This window comes from Capsaspora owczarzaki, assembly GCF_000151315.2.
Source record: "Capsaspora owczarzaki ATCC 30864 unplaced genomic scaffold supercont2.12, whole genome shotgun sequence".
NCBI lineage: Eukaryota > Filasterea > Ministeriida > Capsasporidae > Capsaspora > Capsaspora owczarzaki.
The window spans coordinates 339,330-359,768 of NW_011887303.1; the positions used below are offsets into that span (position 1 = coordinate 339,330).

The 20,439-nt window shown below is 54.2% G+C and overlaps 7 protein-coding genes across 7 annotated transcripts; 4 read left to right on the forward strand and 3 right to left on the reverse strand.

The window, feature by feature from the left end:
- Positions 1 to 751: 751 nt before the first annotated feature.
- CAOG_06699 (hypothetical protein) lies at positions 752 to 3,056 on the forward strand. The gene is made up of 2 exons (XM_004344270.2): positions 752 to 821; positions 1,094 to 3,056. The coding sequence occupies exons 1-2, from the start codon at positions 788 to 790 to the stop codon at positions 2,845 to 2,847; spliced, it is 1,788 nt and encodes a 595-aa protein (XP_004344320.1). The 5' UTR covers positions 752 to 787; the 3' UTR covers positions 2,848 to 3,056.
- On the reverse strand, positions 2,992 to 5,487 carry CAOG_06700 (pleiotropic regulator 1). The gene is made up of 8 exons (XM_004344271.2): positions 5,293 to 5,487; positions 4,765 to 4,980; positions 4,617 to 4,663; positions 3,984 to 4,543; positions 3,739 to 3,857; positions 3,438 to 3,654; positions 3,234 to 3,350; positions 2,992 to 3,135 (listed from the first exon to the last, which is right to left on the reverse strand). The coding sequence occupies exons 1-8, from the start codon at positions 5,469 to 5,471 to the stop codon at positions 3,079 to 3,081; spliced, it is 1,512 nt and encodes a 503-aa protein (XP_004344321.1). The 5' UTR covers positions 5,472 to 5,487; the 3' UTR covers positions 2,992 to 3,078.
- Positions 5,488 to 8,586, reverse strand: CAOG_06701 (hypothetical protein). Its single transcript, XM_004344272.2, has 2 exons — positions 8,546 to 8,586; positions 5,488 to 7,726 (listed from the first exon to the last, which is right to left on the reverse strand). The coding sequence occupies exons 1-2, from the start codon at positions 8,547 to 8,549 to the stop codon at positions 5,691 to 5,693; spliced, it is 2,040 nt and encodes a 679-aa protein (XP_004344322.2). The 5' UTR covers positions 8,550 to 8,586; the 3' UTR covers positions 5,488 to 5,690.
- A 137-nt stretch (positions 8,587 to 8,723) lies between these two features.
- On the forward strand, positions 8,724 to 11,015 carry CAOG_06702 (hypothetical protein). The gene is made up of 6 exons (XM_004344273.2): positions 8,724 to 9,728; positions 9,820 to 10,031; positions 10,125 to 10,181; positions 10,273 to 10,326; positions 10,398 to 10,490; positions 10,576 to 11,015. The coding sequence occupies exons 1-6, from the start codon at positions 8,786 to 8,788 to the stop codon at positions 10,885 to 10,887; spliced, it is 1,671 nt and encodes a 556-aa protein (XP_004344323.1). The 5' UTR covers positions 8,724 to 8,785; the 3' UTR covers positions 10,888 to 11,015.
- On the reverse strand, positions 10,991 to 13,451 carry CAOG_06703 (WNK9 WNK kinase 9). Its single transcript, XM_004344274.2, has 5 exons — positions 13,015 to 13,451; positions 12,600 to 12,683; positions 12,368 to 12,520; positions 11,755 to 12,269; positions 10,991 to 11,641 (listed from the first exon to the last, which is right to left on the reverse strand). Exons 1-5 carry the CDS (start codon positions 13,381 to 13,383, stop codon positions 11,131 to 11,133), a joined length of 1,632 nt encoding a protein of 543 aa, XP_004344324.2. The 5' UTR covers positions 13,384 to 13,451; the 3' UTR covers positions 10,991 to 11,130.
- Positions 13,452 to 13,666: 215 nt separating this feature from the next.
- Positions 13,667 to 16,272, forward strand: CAOG_06704 (iron-containing alcohol dehydrogenase). Its single transcript, XM_004344275.2, has 8 exons — positions 13,667 to 14,097; positions 14,177 to 14,242; positions 14,371 to 14,511; positions 14,587 to 14,660; positions 14,757 to 14,879; positions 15,000 to 15,591; positions 15,740 to 15,998; positions 16,092 to 16,272. The coding sequence occupies exons 1-8, from the start codon at positions 13,747 to 13,749 to the stop codon at positions 16,166 to 16,168; spliced, it is 1,683 nt and encodes a 560-aa protein (XP_004344325.2). The 5' UTR covers positions 13,667 to 13,746; the 3' UTR covers positions 16,169 to 16,272.
- A 75-nt stretch (positions 16,273 to 16,347) lies between these two features.
- CAOG_06705 (peroxisome assembly factor-2) lies at positions 16,348 to 20,295 on the forward strand. Its single transcript, XM_004344276.2, has 4 exons — positions 16,348 to 16,387; positions 16,465 to 16,953; positions 17,059 to 19,899; positions 19,987 to 20,295. The coding sequence occupies exons 1-4, from the start codon at positions 16,354 to 16,356 to the stop codon at positions 20,160 to 20,162; spliced, it is 3,540 nt and encodes a 1,179-aa protein (XP_004344326.2). The 5' UTR covers positions 16,348 to 16,353; the 3' UTR covers positions 20,163 to 20,295.
- Positions 20,296 to 20,439: the final 144 nt, after the last annotated feature.

Sequence of the window (20,439 nt, forward strand, 5' to 3'; positions counted from 1 at the left end):
GAAAAGAGTTTGGGAAACAAAACTATAAATAACTGCAGCATGTTAAATCGTGGGGTCGTCTTCTTGTTTGTTTATCGCTGACAGCAACCATTGAGAAAACAAACGCAAACGATTGTCAATGATCGATCTGCAGTACTGGGTTGCTGATGCCACGATCTCAACTCAATTGTCACAATAACCAATAAAAACAAATAGAGTCAATAGTATGCAACGGCGGGGGTGGATTCTGGTGAAGCCCCGCCAGAATGATTTGTGAGTCTCGTTTCGGATGCAACAACGCAAGACTCTGTCGTGCCAGCTCTTGTCTTTTTGCTTTCTTTGTTGATGTCGCGGAGACTTCAATGATTGACTATGTACAGAATTGCTCAGATCTCTCACGGGTTGAAGGGCTGGCCAAGCAAGTCAGGTGGATCGCGCACTTCAGCGACTTTGAAAGGCGGTTTGACAACCACTGCGCAACACAGCGGCGATGGGCAGCATGGTACGCATCTCGGGGAGTGCAGCTCGCGAGCTCGATGATGAAACGCACTTCCATCCGCCAACCGTCGACCGACGACTTGATTTTCACAAAAACAACACACAAACAGCCAAACCCAACTTGGAACTCTGATAGGTTTCCGCAATTTCCTTCGACGCTTGTACCAATTGTAAATTATTGTTCCATTCATCACCGACATTCAATTCCATTTCCAATTCCATTTCCAATTCCATTTCAAGCTAAGACTTTCGAGGATCACTCTTTTGTTTTTGACTTGAATTTTGAACTTGGATTTTGCAAGACAAAAAAATGCCGAAATCTGACTCGCTCTTTGCGACTGCAGGTAAACAAACGCCCCACTTTTATCAAGATAAAGATTGTTTGTGTGTGTGTGCCTTTGTGATCTCATAACAAACCCGGACAATCGCTCTCCGTTGTGCTGATTGCAACTTGGCAACTCGGTCAAGATTTGCATGCAACGTTTGCAAACATGTCTATTTTTTGAAAAAATCATTGGATTTGTTTTGGATTGCGTTCGCTTCGCCCTTTTTCTCACGCTCCCTCCCCTGCACCCTCTCCTCCTCCTCCTCTCTATCTTCCTGCATGCAACGTCAGCCGCCATGTTCCCGCACTTGTACGGCGCTGGCCCGGTGCCCGGCGGCATGTTCCCCGACGTCTTCACCGAGTACGACTACGGTGACGGCGCTCCGCCCAAGACGCTGGTCGAGCTGACCATGATCCAGATGAGCGCCGCCGTCCGCAACAAGCCGAACTGGGAGACCAAGATGCGCGACCCCGAGATTGTCGCCAAGTGGCGCAAGGAGGCCAGCGACGCCTCGGCAGCGGGCCAAACTGACGTTCCGGTCACGCCCAAGATGCTCGACTACGTGTTTGAGGAGCTCAAGGAGTACGCCAAGTTCAAGCAGGAGCATGGCGGCAAGATTGAGCATGCTGCTGTCGACGGCACGTTCCAGGCGGACGGACTCGTGTCGGACGAGCTGCGCCAACGCCTGATTGCCGGAGTTGCTCGCCTCGAGGACGTCCCCGAGCACCTGAAGGACTGGCACCCGGGTAGCGATCGCCAGGTCCTGGATCTTGTGCATCCGTCCTTGTTCTGCCTCGTCTATGGGCGTACGCGCCACACCACCGAGCCGATCGTCGAGGCGCTTGGTTCGGTCGGCGGTGGCGAAATCATCCCATCGCCCCCTCCCCCGAAGTACCGCGACTTTAACACGTCAACCCAGTGCCAGTGGCTGCCGAGTGAATTCCACGTCGCCAAGGACGGCCGTGTCACGATCGAGTCTTACATTAACAACCTCCACCCCGTCGAGCACGCCGAACTCTACCCTGTGCTCGCCAGCGTCTTTGAAGAGTTTGTTCCGCTGTTCAATCTGACTCTGACCGCGATGCTCAAGGAAGAAGACAAGAGCCATCTCCGTGTGCAGCCCGGCGACTGGTATCGTCCGCGCGAGCGTCGCCAGCGCCCCACCACTTCTCCTGCCACTGCTCCTGCTCCGGGCGACGGAGACGGCAACGACGACGACGACGACGAGGACTCATGGGAAGATGAGCACGACGACGAGGATGACGAGGATGACGACGATGAGTTTGACCCCGAGTCGTACTTTGGCATCTTCACCATGCCCGAGCCGGCCAAGTACCAACCGCCCAACGCCGACGACGCGTTCCCTCCGTTCGACCTGCGCGGTACCACCCTCCAGGTCATTGTGAAGCTGGCCAACATTTGCCTGACCCCGGAAAACCCAACCTACCAGGGCGGCTCCTGGCACGTCGAGGGCATGCGCAACGAGAAGATTGTTGCGTCTGGCATCTACTACTACCAGCAGGAGAACATCACCGAGTCCAACCTCGACTTCCGCCAAAGTGTCGGCGAGCCCGACTATGAGCAGAACGACAACAACGGCGTCCGCAGGGTTTACGGCCTGGAGGATGGCGGCGAGCTGAACCAGCCGCTGGGCGGCATCGCGACCAAGGACAATCGCTGCATTGCCTTCCCAAACACGATGCAGCACCGCGTGCGCTCGTTCCAGCTCCTGGACCCGACCAAGCCTGGCTCGCGCAAGATTCTGGTCTTCTTCCTCGTTGATCCCCACGAGCGCATTCCGTCGACCAAGCACATTCCCCCGCAGCAGCGCAGCTGGTACATGCAAGAAGTCTCGAGCGCGCCCATCTTCCCGCCAACGATCCCCCCGGAGCTTGTTGACGAGATTCTGGATCGCGCTGATTGGCCCATGGGGCTCGAGGAGGCCAAGCAGCACCGCGAGACGCTCATGAAAGAGCGCAAGCGCTTTGTCACCGCCAACAACGACGCGGTGTTTGCGCGTGAGTTTTCGCTGTGCGAGCACTGATTTTGTTTTCTGTTCTTTTTTTTTTTTTTTTGCGGTCAAGGGATGTTGCAGTCGTCGTTGTATGTTTTTGCCTTGCGTTCCCGCCTCTTTCTGCGTTTTCGTTTTCTTCTTTCTCTTCTTCTTCTTCTTGTTTTTCTCGTTGGATTTCGTGCCAATCTAACAGTGTTATTTCACGAAACGCACAATAAAGCATGTTGCAGAAACACCAAAAAAAAATGCTTTTGTGTCTGCTCAATATCGTCGCTTCAGCATTCCGGGTTTCCAGTTCAATGGGTGCGATTCGGGAGTCTGTGCGTGAGATTGGAGACAAAAGATGAGCAAGAGACACCAAAACAAACCGATCCAACCACAGAAACACGGCACGCTCAACAAGACACAATGCGTACCGCAGTCTCGTCTTCCTTGTAAACCTTGATCGTCTTGTCGAAATCGCAAGTCAAATACCGTGCGCCAGACATGTCGAATGTGGACGCATACATGCCAGCCTCGCTGTCCAACGAGCCCTATCACATACAGAAGAGGACGAACTGAGAATCCGGGACTTTCGAGAGGAATGATTTTCAAAAAAAAAACCTCTGCTTTTGACATACCGATTGCACAGGACTGGAGAGTTGCTGGAAGTTGTATCCCGTCTTATAGTCCCACGCGAAAATCGTACCATCGCCACCGCCGGACATGAGGACATTGTCGTGGTTGACAGCCACAGTGTTGATAATGGTGTTGTGGCCTTCCATGTTCTGGAGGAACATGCCGTCGGGGAAGCGCCATTGCTTGATGTTGTCAGCGCCGCCCGACACGAACGAAAACCTACGCGATCGAACAGAACGTGCGTGAGACCTCCCTGTCAGACACAATCCAACCAAAGTTGCAAAAAAAAAAAGCAAAACTCACTCGGTTGGATGGAGTGCCAATGTGCGAACGCTCTTTTTGTGGTTGGTCAGAACAACGCGGGTCTTGCCGGCAGCCAAGTCCCACAGGCGAATGGTATGATCGGCACCACCGGTAATAACCTGAGAAAGGAAAAATTGGGGGAGGGGGAAAAAAGCAAATCCACCCAATCCATCCAAATCAGCGAGGGGCTGAGCTTGCTGTCACTCGCGTCCACAACAAAGAAAAACCAACAGACCACAACGCACCTGTGGGTCGGCAGCTTGGGTTTTGACAACATCAATCTGCGACTTGTGCCCTGTCAAGACATGCACACAAGCTTTTGTTCGCATGTCCCAGACGCGAGCAGTGGCATCGCGACTGCCAGTCACGAGCACGTCAAGGGTGGGATGCAAGTCCATCGTGTACACGGCCGCATTGTGGCCGTGGTAATGCCGGATGACCTTGTTGCTCTCCAAGTCCCAGCACTTGACCGACTTGTCTTCGGCGCACGAAAACAAGTACGGGTGCCGCGCAGACACGGCCAGCGAGCGCACCGACGAAATGTGACCCGTCAGCGACAGCCTCAAGGTGCCGCTGGCCAAGTCCCAAACCTTGATCATGCGGTCGGCCGAGCCCGTGACAAACCATTGATTGGTAGGATCCATCGCTATGCAGTAAACCAGGCCAGTGTGACCGCTAATCACGCGCATCAGCTTCCACGGCGGATGCCAATCTGGCTTGGGCATCTTTGGTGCGCTGGCTTGCAACGCCAGGGCACGTGTCTGTGGGAGAGCTGCCGCAGCCGCTGCCGCAGCTGCTGCTGATTCTATCCGCGCGTCAAGAAGAACGAGGATGAGCGAGCGGTCCAGTGAAGCAGGCAAGAAAAGGCAAATACTCACGAAGTACTGGGTTGGATCGACCCTGCGATACCACCATCGCGCGAGATCTGTTTAGAGTGATTGATGCACCGCAAAGAATTGCAAGACATGAATGAGTGCCAGCGACACATGCAGTCGGGAGCAGCTAGCTGCAAACGGAAAACATTACGAAGCATCGGTCGAGCCAGTCACAACTGTGGCCACGTTTCCAGCCGCGCCGTTTGTTAGCATCAGCATGCTGGCTGGTGCAGATCCATTCTGCGCAACCGCAGCAGCGGCACCAGCAGCAGCGGGTCCAAGAGGGCCAGCCGACCCTTTCTGAGCAGCCTGCAGACTGAGATGCGAGTACTCGTCCTGGAATTTCGCGTCCAGACACAACCTGACACTGTGGATCACACAAGCACAAACCAAACCAAGCCCACATTTCATTCGAGTTGAGTGTTTTTGTTTTTTGGATGTGTCGATCCAGCAACGTCGGTTTTTGTATGGAGTTGCATTGGGCTGAGATCTGTACATTTTTCTCGACCCGTCCCTCCCGCCTGGCCCCCCGCCCCACGGCTCCATGCCGCCGCCAGACCCAAGACTCCAAAGACCCAAAGACCCAGAGAGTCGGTTTGCTCGAACGGTTGAGCTTCTGACGCAGGTCGCCTCGCTTGATCTCGTTCCAGCTCTCGTTCTCTCGCTCTACTCGCTGTACCTTGGGTGCTCGACGGGGATCTCGACTGGGGCGCCATAGTCTGACAAGAACATGTCGTGTGTTCGCTTGACGGATCGGAAGACGAGCGTCTGCAGCGAGTGCTGTGGCACTGGCTCATCGTTGCCAATGCTGTCGTTATTGTCTGCAAAGGACTCGGTCGTCGTTGGCTCGACTTCCATGATTAAAAAAAAAAAACTCAGACTGAACCTTGTTGGTCGAAAATAAACAGCAAACAAGAAACAACCATCCAGTTTGACAATTTCATTGATTCAGGCAATGTTCTGTACACAATATTGAAAACTCGGTGCGTGTCGCCGCACAGAGCTCATCATCTTCAGAAAAGAAAACAACAACACGCATTGATCGAGGCTAGGGGTTAAAAAAAACGGGCTTGCTCGTCAGCGAGCAGAGGGTCGGGCGTCACGAGAACCGGCAGCCTGCAGCTTGGCAAACAGCCGAACGTAAAACTCGGGCGGGTTGGGCTTTGTCATCCTCAGGCGAGCGTATGCGATGCGCTCCATCAAGGTAAGTGGCTTGTCGTCCTCGTCGTCGTCCTCGTCATCGTCGTCCTCGTCATCGTCGTCGTCATCATCGTTGGATTCCCAGGCAGAATTGTTCAGAGACATGGCGTGCATTTCATCAGCTAGCTGCGTTCCTTGAGCACATTCAAACGTCGCAATCACATCGGGCCTATCAAAGCGAGCACCGCCACCTTGCATTCGAACAGGAACAGAGGTATCACCGCCACCTTGCGCTTTAGGAATTGGTTGCATCATGTCAGATAAAGAAGCTTGCAAAGCAGCACGGACACCACCAATGACACCAAGGGCACTAGCGATGAAACCAGATCCAGAACTCTCAGAGGGAGAGGTGAGGCAAACGTCCACATGCTCGTTGAACTCTTCGAGTGACACGCCAGTGAACTGCTTGCTGCAAATCGGGCAATCATACTGCGCCATCGACAAGGTGGCGGTTCTGATTGCAGCATACGATCCGTCGGAAGAAGAGGAGGAAACAGCCCGAGCAGGAGCTGGCGCTGGCGAGAAGGCAGCGTTGGATCGGCTTGCAGCGAAGGAAACGGCCGGAGCTGCTGGCGCTGGCGAGAAGGCAGAGTTTGATCGTCTTGCAACTGAGGGAACAACCTGAGCAGTGGGAGCTGGCACGGGCGAGGAGGCAGAGTTTGATCGGCTTGGAGCAACCGGAGCTTGGGCAACTGTCGCCATGGCCATCGCACGCGCCGCAGAACCACCCGTGACGAGAGGCTTGCCGCGCGCTGCGCGAGCTTCGGGGGCGCGTGCACCCAGAGCTTCGGGCCTCGGTAGACTCGACTGCTTCTTTGCCTTGACACCGGGTGAAGCTGGTGCTGGTGGAGCAGCACTGCCATCAGCTGAGCGAGATTGGCTCGGCAACGAGCGAGAATTGATGACAAACCTGACTGGCATCGTTTCTGTTGAACGTCCGGCCGCATAAAGGTCGCCTGATTGTGGTTCCCGGCCTGAAATCCACGTTGTATTAGCTTGAGCTTCAAGCATCTCGGAGTCTGGGAAGGCACTTTGACAATCGGCGCTTTGAGCAACCAGTTTCCACTCTGAATCCGTCTCGATTTCGCTCCGGAGTGAAGCACCCAAGTCTGCTGGCATCTCTTGTTGATCAGCTGTAGTAGCATGGAATGACGACACTGAAGGTGAGCCGTAACCGAACTCTGACGGCATCTCCACCGATCGCTGGAGTGGAGAACGGTCGTGACTGACTTGGGCGTAGTTTTGATCCAACAGTGATGGATTCAAAAAAGCATTAAGGTTGAACTCAAAATCGGGCGGAAAAGGGGCTTCCGGATCTAAAGCAAGACCAACCGGGAAATCGGCGTTGGAGCGCACCGCCTGCGCGAATCTTTGTGTGTCCGCATCGACTGATGTATCGAGGGGAGACGATGAACTGGAACTAGACGAGTCGGAAGAGAGCTGATCGAAAGAGTTTCCCGTCAGAATTGCGTACAGCCGTTCCCTGTTTGTGTCGCTTAGGCGCCATTTGAACCAGCTTGTGCTGTAGGCTTCAGCAAAGTCTTGTCCCGTGACACCCGTTGGAGGGGATTTTGCGCCATGCAGCCGTACAAACTGCGTAACTTGAGACGCCGACCATGTTGTTGGGTTGGAAACACACGTTGAAAAGTGTATCCTGATGTCGTGGACTAGCTTGAAACTCGTGTAGCAGAACGGACAGACAAACGAACGAAGTCCAGAGTGCTGCAGGACGTGGCGTTCAAAATTTTTGCGTACTCTTGGCTTTGGGTCGCATCCCATCCAAGTGCACGAATACCCTTGAGACGGTTCGAGTTTGCCCAAGCGCTGCGCCTCGACGACATGAACAACTTTCAGGTGGCTGTTCAACTCCTGCGCGCTTTGAAAGCGCAAAGTGCAGCCCTGCCACAGGCAATCTGAGATGCTCCGGTCAATTCCAAAAAAGGGCAAAAAACTGAGACTGTGGCAAACCAAAAACAGACGACGACCCAGCAGCAATAACAACAACAACAACAACAATAACAACAACAACAAGAACAATAATCGACGAGAGTAACAGCGAGATTGGTCGGGATGGAACATGATCTGCGCTCGTCGGATTTGGTTTGTTTTGTTTTCTTTGTTTTTTTTTTTCCATTGGAGATTTGCTGTCCTGAGCCGGTCATCAATAATAAATAATAATAACAACAAAAGAAAAATAATAACTAAATAAATAAAAAAGAAAAATACAGAATAAATAACAGAGGGAATGAATCAGGCGGGAAGTCTTCCCTCTTCCGCTGTCCCGTCGTCATCCGAGGCGGAAGGAGGGGAGGGTAGGGGAAGGGGAGAGGGGGATGATTAGGGAAGCAGGGATTTGGGAGGAGTGCGGTGTTGGACAGGGGGGGGGAGCAAAAACACGATGAAAAGCAAAGCAACTTAGTCCGACTGGTTTGAGAGGCAGGGGTGAGGGAGGGGAGGGGGAGGGGGGAAGGGAGGACGAACGAAGGGAGGCGCATCCATGGTGAGGTGGACTTTTGATAGACCGGGGGGAGGGAGGGGATTGACGGCTGAAAGGGAGGGAAGGAGAGAGGGAAGGGGCAGAAGGAGCGGCAGCGACAGATCGCATGGAAAGAGAGAGAAAAGGGAGGACGAACATGGCAGAAGGGAGATGAGAGGGACTACAAAAGTTGGGAAGGGGGGTTAGGTGGGAAGCGGGGTTAGGGGGGAGAGAGAGAGATTGTGCTTGGCTTTACCCATCTGCTCCAAGACTTGAACAATAGACTGAGACTGAACAATAGACTGACCTCTGTCTAAACTGACTCTGACTGTCGACGTGGTTTGATGTTGATTCGCAGTGCTCGCTTTCAACTTCACTTGACTTGCTCATCTTCATCCTAATGCTTTGCTGCTGATCCATTGCTTCAGTCGTACTTTTGCTGTTGTACTTGCTTCACCCCCCCCCTCCCCTCTCTCCCTTTTGACACAACAGAAACATGAGCGACGCGTACTTTGCTGCAGACGGATCGAGCGCGCTGATTGCCGGCGATTCCGTCCCGGCGTCGTCGTCGTCGTCCCAGCAGCAGGCCGACCAGCCGCCGCAGCGAGTGAGCGTCGGGGCGTCGTTCCTGGGCGAAGGTCGCGGCGGCGGTGAGGGCGCCTTCCTCGCCTCGCGCATGGCACGGGCGTCTGGGTCTGGGTCTGCGTCTGGCCAGGGGTCTGCGCAGCTGGGCGCTGGCGGGCGCATGGTGATGGGCTCGGCGGCAGGGCGACCGGGAGCTCCAGCGCCGCCGACCCAGCCAATGCCGCTGGTGTACACGCGCGTTGCGTCGGACTCGCTGGACGGCGATATCGAGGCTGCGTTCAAGCAGTACTACGTGATGAACATTGTGTCGAACAAGGCCGTGACGGCGAGCTCGCTCGTGCCGCCCGTCATGATGCACCGCGAGTCCGTCTCGTCTGCGATGGCGTCCATGCTGAACGAGCCGACGGCCGAGGACCTGGCTGCGCGTGCCTCTGCAGCAGCACGGATGCTGCGTGACGACACGCCCGAGCCCGAGACTGGCCAAGGAAGCACGCTCGGCGGCAGTCAGAACGAGCGCCGGAGAAAGCGTTTCCAGCAGATGATGGCCAACCGCGTCACCAATGTCGACCGATTGAACTGGGTGCTCACGGACGCAGACGCGGCAGGACACACGTTCGTGGGCAGGCGCGAGGACACGGGAAAGAGCTCGTACATGCTGTTCGTCTCGCAAGGCACCCACTTTGAGGTTGTCCCGGCCGCCAAGTGGTTCAAGTTTGTCCCAAAGATCCACTACAAGACCATGTCGCTCGACGAGGCCGAGGAGGAGATGAGCAAGGGTCGTCGTCTCGAACGCGAAATCCAGTCAAAGCTGATCAAGCAAAAGGAGGACGAGGACGGGTTGCTCAAAGCGAAAGGTGCGTTGATGTTGTTTGTTGTCTCTCGATGTTTCTCCCTTCTCTCGCTCACTCTTCTCTTGAATGTTTTTGATGTTTTTTTTCTTTGCAGTGGAGGACGACGACGAGTTTGTGACGGTCAAATCCAACAACGACGACGACACCAGTGACTTTGCAGCGGCCAAAAAGAAGTCGCAGAGCAAAAAGGCTCGACGTCGCACACCTGGCGCCAACGGACGCGAAGAGGATGCCGATGATATGGACATTGATGATGACATGTTCGACGACGATGAAGAGGAGGAGAAGGGCGTGCCGACTGTTGAGGTAGGCTTGTTATTGGCTTGTCCAATTGCGTGTTCGAAAACCCAAACCCCGAGACGCTTATCGTTTTCTGGCTGGTTTTTTTGCTCTTCTTAGGACATTGAAGCTCGCGATGAGGAGGACGAGCTCATGGAGCTCACAGCTGCGGGCAGGGTAAGAGCGTGACATGCACCTCTCGTTGTCTTTGGTGCATCTTGATTTAATGATTGATATCTTGTTCGTGTGCTTGGATGATGCTGTGCAGCAAACAAGTCGCTTGGTGAAACGAGAACAAGATGACGAAGACGAAGCTGAAGACGTACGTTTGTTGATTCCTGTTGATCCAATCGAAACCAGCTCTGCATTTCATTGACTCGATGTGTGCTGTAGGCCGCCGCAAGTGCACTTGCAGCTCACCAGTATCCATCAGCAAAACCGTTCAAGCGCGCAGCAGATGAGACCGAGACGTCGCAATCAAAGAAGGTGTGTAAGCAATTTTGGCTGTTGTTCCGCGACTTGAAATTTGGCTCTCAATTGAACACGTTGTCGGTCTTTTGTTATTGTGCAGCCCCGCTTGGACGGAAGCGACGCTGGTTCGGCCAAAAGTAAAACGGAGCCCGCTGCAGCTGCTGCTGCTGCTGCCGCCGCCGCTGCGCCCAAACCCAAAACCGACAAGACGACACTCGACGATGCGGTTGTCATCCGATTGCTCGCGCGAAAGCCGCTCTCCAGCAAAGATCTCACACACGCGCTTAAAAGGTATCTCACGGATGAGGCCAAAAAGACGCGCTTGCGAGATATTGTCAAGCGCCTGTGCTCCATCATAACGATCGACGACAAACCGCTCATTCAGCTCAAGCCAGAGTACATGCCAAAATGAACTCGACGTTGACGGTGATTTGCATTGACCATGCGTACTGTTGCGTTCAATGGCAGTCGGTTGTCACTTGGTTTTTGCGGGGGACAAGTGTTTTTCAACAATGTTCCAGAATTGACTTTATTCTTGCATCCATTCTAGCAGCTGAAAGGGGAAAAACTACTTGTTGAAACAAGCGAAAAATGCTAACATGTTGTATTCACAAAAACAAACGACCATCAACCCCAAACAACAGGTCGTCGTCCCTTATAGGGGCCCGGTCGGAGCTTGTGCGAGTGGTTGCTGCGGTGCAAGTGGTGCTTGTTGTCGTTCGGCCTCCTGGGCGTGGTACCGCACCAAGCTCTCGTGGAGATGTCGCTCCATGGCCTTGGCATCTGCTCGGCAGAGAAGGCCTTGCCCGACCATTTCGCGAGCGACGGAGGATGGCTTGTCCTTTTGAAGCGAGTACAAAAAGACAAGCTCGCGAGTCATGTTCTCTGGCATCACTATGCTCACGCCGAGGCGGATCATACCCTCTCCCTCTGGCTCAGCAATGCCATGCAGCAGGTTGAGGGCACGCCGCGACTCTTTCAGATTGATATTGGCAAGGGTTCCCCAGGCGCCGTCGGCCACCTCGCGCAGGAAATCGTTCAGCTGCTTCGGGAGCTGCTTGGGCGAGTACGGCACGTTGGTGCGCAGAATGTAGTGCGCAGCCATCACCTTGAGCATGGGAACTTCGTGCAAGAATCGATGGTAGAGCAATTCTTCGGCATTTGGGCTGTGGCATCATAGGCAGCAAGCACACAAAGGAAGGAAGCATTGTGTATACAACGTTAGCAGGGTTTTTCGCTTCAGCAACTGTGCTGCGGAAGCGAGGATGGCACACTGTACCGAATCTCTTGCGGCGCAAGACAGGCAGAAATGAACTCGATGAGATCTGGATCCGTGAGCCGCTCGAAAGCCTGGGGTTTGTCGCCGCGAAGGACCTTCTGATAGAGCTCAACCGCGTTGGCACACTCGCTGTACGGCGTCTCTTCGGTGGCAATTTCAAGCACACACATGCCGAATGCGTAGACGTCGACCTTTGGCGAGTACCCGTCCTTGCCAGCCGCGTCCTCCATGGCCTGGAGCTCGGGAGCTTCGTACTGCGATGCGTCGGCGACTGTTCGAACATGCGTTCGGATGTCGTCCAGGCAAATGGCGCCGACCTTGGCAAGGCCATTGTGCATCAGAAAGATGCTGTCGCACCTCACATTTCCGTGGATGATTGGAGGAACCATGCTGTGCAGGTAGCGCAGTGCAGAGAGAATTTGCCGACACCAGCGCTTCCACACCTTGGGGCTCACAACCTTGTTGTTCTTTTTGTTCTTGCGGAGATATGCGCGAATGGTGCCAGAAGTCATGGACTAGAAGCAGCACAAGAAAAAAAAAAAAAAAGACACAGGTGGGTCAAATGAACCATCCGCACAACCAGCAACTTTGTGTTTTGTGTGTGGAGACGTACCTCTGTAATAAACACAAGACGCTGTTGGTCGTTATCCACCCAAAAGTCGAAGAAACGAACCAAATTGAGATGTTTGAGCTGAGTAAAGTCGGTAAACTTTTGCTTCAAGCGCTCCTGGTCTGTCGCCGTCAGTCGTTTCGTGGTGAATGTGATCTGATGGGAGGGACAAGTGCGCAAAGGGTTTGTTGGTCTCGATTCGAACGTGTTAACAGTTGGAGATGCAAACGCTTACCTGGTTCCAAACGACCTCAAAGCCTTCCTCTGTATCGTACGCCAAATGCGCCTCATCGATGCCTGTTGATTCTTTCAGCATCACCTGTCAAAAGCCAGAGCGCAATCCATGAGTACGACAGTGATGGTTCCAATCGATAAATGGAGTGCTTCTCAGAAGCTCTGAGTAGTTCAATCGACGCAAAACCTGACCAGTTGCTCTCCTCTAGTTATTGTTCAACTGCGCTCTCGACATGTCTGAGTGAACGAGTACGCTCAGAAGCCGAAATCTCTGAGAACTCCCCAAGTCGTCTCAGAAACCAGTCCGTCCTCCGAAGGCTTCCCTCACCTTATCCCCCTCCACCAAGTCGCTCTCTGCATGTCTCATAAACCTCCCCCCCCTCATCTCCCTCCTTCCTCCCTCAGACTGAGATTACCTTCTTGCGCAGCTTTTGCCAGCGCCCGTTTGGACTCGTCTCCAGAATGTCGTTGTCGCTTGTCTCGCCATCTGCGTCCTTCGTGCTAGCTGCTGCTGGTGGTGCTGCTAATGCTGCAGTGTTGCTCGTATCTGCAGTGGCTGCAGTGGCAGTGGCAGTGGCAGTGGCAGTAGCGGGTTGTTGCTTTGGCTGGGCTTCCATTGTCGTCGCAGCTGCCATTGCAGCCGTCGTCGTCGTCGTCGTCGTCGTTGCACCCGTCGTTGCAGCCGTCGTCGTTGGGGCTGCAGCGGGTGTGCTTGCTAATGGCGCGCTGTTGGACGCTGGCACTCCGTTGTTGTTGGTGCCATTGCCAGCCATTGACGAAGCCATCCCCCGAAAGTAAGTCAGTCAGTCAACGCTGCTGCTACAAGAGAACTGAACTCAATGCTCAATCTGAAAGAAGCCCAAAAGCAGTGAATGTACAAGCCAGTACAATGCAATATGAGACGATACAATGGGAGATCCAAATGGTGACTTTGAAATCGATGCTCAATGTCAACGCACTCTACAGAGTTCCATTGCGTTCAGTCTCTGACTCGCTCATTCTGTCTTACTGTACTTGTAAAACCTGTCAAAACCGAACAACCCAGTCTCAGTCTCAGTCTCTTTTTTTTTTGGTAAATGCTCAGATTGATCGCTTCAGCCACGGCAACCGCTGCGCCTTCCGTTGTTGCGCGTTCGCTTCTTCTGCCGATGCAACAAGGTGCACGATCAGCACTCGGAGGAGGAGCAACGACGACGAGCGCAGTGATGCTGGTGCAGCAGGCCAAGCGCGACCTGTGTGGCTGCCAACTGTCCGGCCTGGTTGGCTTTGATCACGATCACGAACATGATCATCATCATCATCATCATCGTGATCAGAGCAACTTGAATCAGGCTCAGGCTCAGGCTCAGAGGCCCAAGAATGAGCGGTCGAGTGCTCAAATCCCGCTCGCGTCGTCCGTCTCGCTCCAGTCAATGGTCAGGTCACTGCCAACGCGCAACGCGTCAACCTCAATCCCGAAGGACGTCGGACTCCAAGTCCACCATGACTATGGCTTTGAGGTATGCCAAGAGACTTGCACAGCGCATACTGTCATCTGTATCTCACAGTGAGTGATTGTGCATCAATCTGCTTGGTTAGGTTACTGCAAATCGACTCAAATTTGGACGAGACGTGATTCACGAACTCGGCAACGCCATGCTCGACGTAAGGCTTTACAAGAGCGATTAACGCAATGGAACACTGTGTGTGTGGTGGGTTGTTTTCTGTATCGCGGTGCACGGCTGACGTTTTTGGCGAGTTTATGTCCATGCCCAACTCGGATTTGGTTCTAGGAACTGCGTTTGCAACACATTACCGGCCGTCGTGTCATGGTGCTCACAGATCCTCGCATCGCCAAACACGAGCGCTTCCAGCATGGCATTAACTCGCTGCTGGCCGCTGGGCTGGACGTATCCGTGTTCCAGGATGTTGCGGTAAAATGGGGTGCTCCACAATGACGATTTGTGTGTGTGTGTGATTGGTTGGCTCACCGTGCACGTCCAACACAGGTGGAACCCACGGACGACAGCTTCTTGGCAGCAGCCAAGTATGCAGCGGACGGCAAGTTTGATGCCTTTGTGAGGTAATTGTTTGGCTGGTTTTCGTGATGGCACAGATTTTTCCAGCGGCTTTCTATTGGTGCTCACGCATCGTGCTCGCACGAATCACTTGCTGGTAGCATTGGTGGCGGGTCTGTCATTGATACGGCCAAGGCTGCCAATCTGGTCTCCACGTTTCCGCATCCAGAGGGCCTGCGCGCGTACATTAACGCGCCAATCGGTCTTGCGGTCACTCCTCCTGGGTATGTTCCCTTGATAGACGAAGAGTTGGGATTGGTTGCTTGACTCGACTCGTGCTTGTCTTTTTGGCGCGACACTCGTGAGGGGCGACTCACAATCTCGACTGTTGGACCTTCTCATAGCACCCTGAAGCCGCACATTGCCTGCCCCACCACCAGTGGCACGGGTGCGGAATGCACTGGATTTGCCGTTTTCGATTTGGTCAAGATGAAGTCAAAGACTGCGCTGGGTAGCCGCTTCTTGATTCCCTCGATGGCGATCGTCGATCCAGGCTTTATCGACACCCTCCCGCCCGCAGCTGTTGCCGCCAGTGGATTCGACGTCCTGTCGCACGCGCTCGAGTCGTACACGGCGCGCCCTTACAACAAGCGTCCCCTCGCTGCGGGCACGACCAAGCGCAACATTGTGCGCCCGTTGCACCAGGGATCCAACCCGTACTCTGATCTTGGATGCCTGCAAGCGCTTGCCATCTGCGGCGAGTACTTGGTTCGTGCCGTCAACGACCCCACCGATGTAGAGGCGCGCACGCAAATGAGCTTTGCCGCCACCCTCGCTGGCATTTCCATCGGCAATGCAGGCACGCAGGTTCCCCATGGCTTGTCCTACCCCGTCTCTGGTCTCGGAGTGACGCGAAGCTACCATCCGGGCGATGGCTACCCAGCCAAGGAGCCCATCATCCCGCACGGCTTTAGCGTGATGCTTCATGCTCCATCGGTAACCAGCGGATCTCCTCCTGTTGCTCTTATACTTTGATTATTGGTTGATTGGTGGCTTTCGCAACGTTTGCTGATGTTTTGGTTGTGGCTGTTTGTGGTTGGTTGTGATTGGTTGTGGCTGTTTGTGGTTGGTTGTGGTTGTTCAGAGCTTTTTGAAAATTGCCGAGCACGAGCCAACCAAGCTTCTCCGTTGCGCAGAAACACTGGCGCGTGCGATGGGTCGCAATGTTGACAAGGTTTTGGGCAATGGCGTGGCGCGGCCGCAGGACAGCGGAGCTATCGTTCACGCCCTGTTGGTGGATATCATGAAGGGAACTAAAGTTTGCCCCAGCGGATTGGCTGCCGTCGGTATCTTGGAATCGGACATTCCGTTTCTTGTGGAGCGTGCCGTTCCGCAGAAGCGAGGTGAGTGAACAGGCGTCTCTGGTTTTCTTGAAGGAACGGCCAACATTTTTGTCTGAAACTCATTCTGGTGACTTGTTTTTGTTTTTGCTGTAGTCCTCGACAATGCTCCCTTTGCCATCACCCCGACAGACATTGCCGACATTTACAAGAACTCTTTCAAGTACTGGTGAACAATATTCCAACGCTGGGAAATTGCATTGCATCGTTTTTGTGTTTTCCCAAAAAACAACAATCGCTCAAGCTCACAACGCAATAAACGCTGTTCATACACCAACATCGGCTTGCTATCAGCTTGTATTTTATTCATACATCATACATTCAAGTATAGATCGCACGCAGTCTTAGAATTCACGAAATGTTGCGCTGTCAAATTCAGCCAACTCGCTCAGGTTAACAATCCCACCACGAAACCCGACCAATTGTGATCTTGTTTAACTAAACTTGTGATTGTCTTGTGTGTTTGCAGGCGATGATGCTGATGATGATGATCGAGCTGGAGCTCGGCTGGTCTTCACTGGGTCGGATTCAACCGAATTGGCAGTAGCAGCAACCGTCCCGACGCTGGCAGCCATCATCCGCCGAGGACACGGACAATCGACGAGTGCGATTGCATCGTCATCACTGCTCGAGTCGCCTGCGGACGATGAGTGGGCGTCTGGCGCAGTAGTGGATGCGCACACGGCCGAGCTGGTCATGCTGCAGCTGGACCGGACGTTGCTGCAGCCGGCTCTGCAAGCATCCAAAGCAAGCAGAGTACAAGACAGGGACTCCCATGACAATGGCAATGGCCGCCGTGGTGGAGAAGTTAGTCAAAGCAGGCTGGTTGCAGACAAGCGCTGGATTGCTGCGTTCGCGCCGGAATCGGATTCTCAGACAATCCACGTCGAATTCCCAGCCATCGCCATCCAGCTGGAGACAGTCACATTCACTGCTGCAGATCCGCATAACGCTGCTGGTATGGGGGTTTTCTCACAATCTTTTGTTGCATCCCGGGTGTTTTTTTGCCGACTGCTGTCTGACAATCTTGTTGCTTTGTTTGGTTGCTTGCTTGGTGATGTAGCCATTATCAAGGCCCTACTTGCTCAAGTCACCGCCCCGGATGCTACGCGACCACTGCTGCTTGTGCAGGGAGACTCGTTGAATATTTCTGTGCTGCGAAGTGGCCTCCAAGTCCGCCAAGACGAACTCGTCGCGTTATCTGGGATACAGATTACTGCATGTGTACCGTCTCTCGCTGGAATTGTCGCAAAAGGAACCACACGGTGTGTATTTACTCAAAATCTGCAAAAGTCTGCCCGTGAAGTCTCGCCGGCGCGCGTGCTCCAGCCTCTAACGACGCGACCAGAGCCCGCCAAAGCCCCACTCCTCCATTTCGGCCTGCAAAGCCCCGTCAGCTCGTTGCCATTGCATCCCTGGCCGTTCCTCGACTATGTGCCAATAGCTCTGCCGAATATTGATTTGCACTCCTCCGTTGGCTTGACGGTGAGCACGATGGTCTCGCTGGGCCTCTCGGCAGGCTGCTTTGCCACCATTGCACTCGCAACGCAGCCTACAATCACCCGTCTCATCTCTGTACATCCCGTGGCGAAGCCATCGGTGCTGGGACTTCGATCCGCAGCAGCGAATTGCGCTCCAGTGGGACATTTGTGGCAGGACAACTTGGCGTACATGTCCTTTGGGCTGTTGTTCAATTTGACAAACGCGTCGAACAGCGGGGCGCCTCGCCACTTCCCTTTCGTACAACCAGATCAATGGCAATCTGTCATTATTACTCCTGTGGCGCAAGAGCCAGAGTTTGCAGCCACCGCTACCATCGCCGAACTCCACGCCAGTACCGAGACGTTTTCTCCCGCCGACCGCGACGCCCGTGTCGCTGCTCGAGACCAAGCCCTTGTTGCCTTCTTTTCAATTCCTCGCCTGCTCGCTCGAGGAGATGTGTTTTCAGTTTGCATCGAGTCAAAGCAGGCGCCACAATTGCCCGGTCCACGCCATTTGCATTTCGTTGTCAACGAGCTGACAGCGCCGTCGTCAGCACAGCCTGACCACTCCGTTTGGGTTGACGTCGAGCGCACTCGGCTTGTGAGCCATCTTTCTGCGCAAGGTTTTGCTTGTCCGCGCTTTGAAACCTCGCAGCTGGCTCGTGCCCTTTGCGGCGACAACTGGCGTGGGTCAGAGTTGACGCGTGCCTGTGCTCCAGTCGGTCAAGCAGACACCTTTTCTCGGATTCTCGAGCTGGCAAGATTCACATTCCAGCACCGCCAAAACTCTGCGCTTCTCGTGCATGGCGCTTCGGGTGTTGGTAAATCTACGTTGCTTTCCACTGCCGCTCGTGCCATGGGCGTTTACTTGGCCGTCTTTGACTGCCGCGCGCTTGCATCAGGCAGCGACGTGTCGGAAGCGCAGGCACTTCAACAATTGACTCTGTTTTTGGATCAGGCGAGCGATGCTGGGCCTGCGATCACCGTGCTGGACCACATTCACCTTTTGCGCTCAGTCGAGCGCGACGCGCAAGTTCGACAACAGCGCTCTGGCGGGATGGCAGCGCATGCTTCTGCGCACGAAGCCGTGTGGCCCGCAGCGGCCAATCTCCTCAGTCAATGGCTCGCCCAGACAACAACCGGCGGCTCGAAATTGCTCATCGGCAGCTGCACTGGGAAGCCAGAATCGGTGTTGAACGATATTCGGGATGTTTTCGTGCAAGATTTGCACGTCGACCTGCCAGAAATGGCTCAGCGACAAGCCATTTTGTCCGATTTGTGCACTGCGTCCGAGTTTGCTCCGGTTGAGGACCAGCTCGAGAGCATGGATGAAGCTCTGATTCCGCACCTGGCACTTGGTGCAGGAGTATCGCAAGTGGTACGTTCTCGGGTTGCTGCGGACGTCGATTTGTCGGCAATCGCGAAAAACACTGCGGGCGCGTCCCCGCGAGACCTTTGCCGACTCGTTTGGCTCGCCACATGCCGTGCAACCGACCGATTTACGAGTCTCTTGTCCAATCAGCAAATCCGTGAAACTAGCCGGTTCAGCTCTCCAACGACCGATGGCATCAGCAGCCACGAGCAGATCGACCGCGCGATTGTTCTATCGGGGCTGCGCCTTACGGCATCGGACTTTGGAGCCGCTTTGGGTGCACTCAACTCGCGCGTTGTGGGCGGTGCAGGTGATGCGGGTGCCACTGCCTCCATCCCCAACGTGACCTGGGATGACGTTGGTGGGCTGGGCGCCGTCAAGCGAGACATTCTCGACACGATTCAACTCCCTTTGCAGCGCCCAGAATTGTTTGCTGGAGGACTCCAACGCTCCGGTCTTCTTCTCTACGGCCCGCCTGGCACTGGCAAGACGCTGCTGGCAAAGGCAGTCGCCACCGAGTGCTCGCTCAACTTTATCAGTGTCAAAGGCCCGGAATTGATCAACATGTATGTCGGACAGAGCGAGAAGAACATTCGGGCAGTGTTTGAGCGCGCGCGGCGCTGCAAGCCGTGCGTCATCTTCTTTGACGAATTGGACTCGCTCGCTCCCAATCGTGGACGAAGCGGGGACAGTGGTGGCGTGATGGATCGCATTGTCTCGCAACTCCTTGCCGAGCTGGATGGAATGCAGAGCAACACGAACGTATTTGTCATCGGCGCGACCAACCGGCCAGACTTGATCGACCCTGCACTGCTCCGCCCAGGTCGTTTTGACCGCTTGCTTTATCTCGGTATCAGCGGCGAGCCAGAGTCGCAGGAACCAGTGCTGCGAGCACTCACTCGCAAGTTTCATCTCGACCCCAATCTGCAGCTGCTGGACGTAGCGCGACTGTGCCCTCGTAACTTTACCGGAGCCGACTTGTATGCCGTCTGCTCGGACGCCATGATGTCTGCCATGCGTCGCCGTATCATTCAGCTTGAAAGTGGAGCAGGTAGGGCTGGTATTTATTCGTTATTGTTGAGGCGAGGAGCCGCCGTGCTGACTTCATTCTGCTTTGTTGTTTTCGGCTACGGAGCAGAAGGAATTGACCAAGTCTCGCCAGTCACTGTTATTCTAGAAGATTTCAGCACTGCCATAGCCAGCATCAAGCCATCTGTCACCATGGCAGAGTTGGCGCGGTACGAGCAGTTGCGTGATGAGTATGCTTCAGCAGCAGCAGCCTCTTCATCGTCTCCTTCTGGGCACAAGAACTAAGTTTAATCAAATGATGGTGATTTGATGGCGTTCTTGTGCATCTGTGTTGATGAATACATGATTTAATGCGAGTTGATGGATTTATAGCTCGATCTCTGTTCGACCGAAAGCGTTTTGCCCGTGTCGTCTCTCGTATGATGTATTTGTAATATTGTCTATATTTTCAAACACGTGTTTCGTATGTTTTGATGGGCGAAGGGGATTCTCATACGAGGCATGTCGGTTGTGGAGGAAGTGCTCTGTCAGGTAACACAGTTGCGTGCATGGTTTGTTCCAG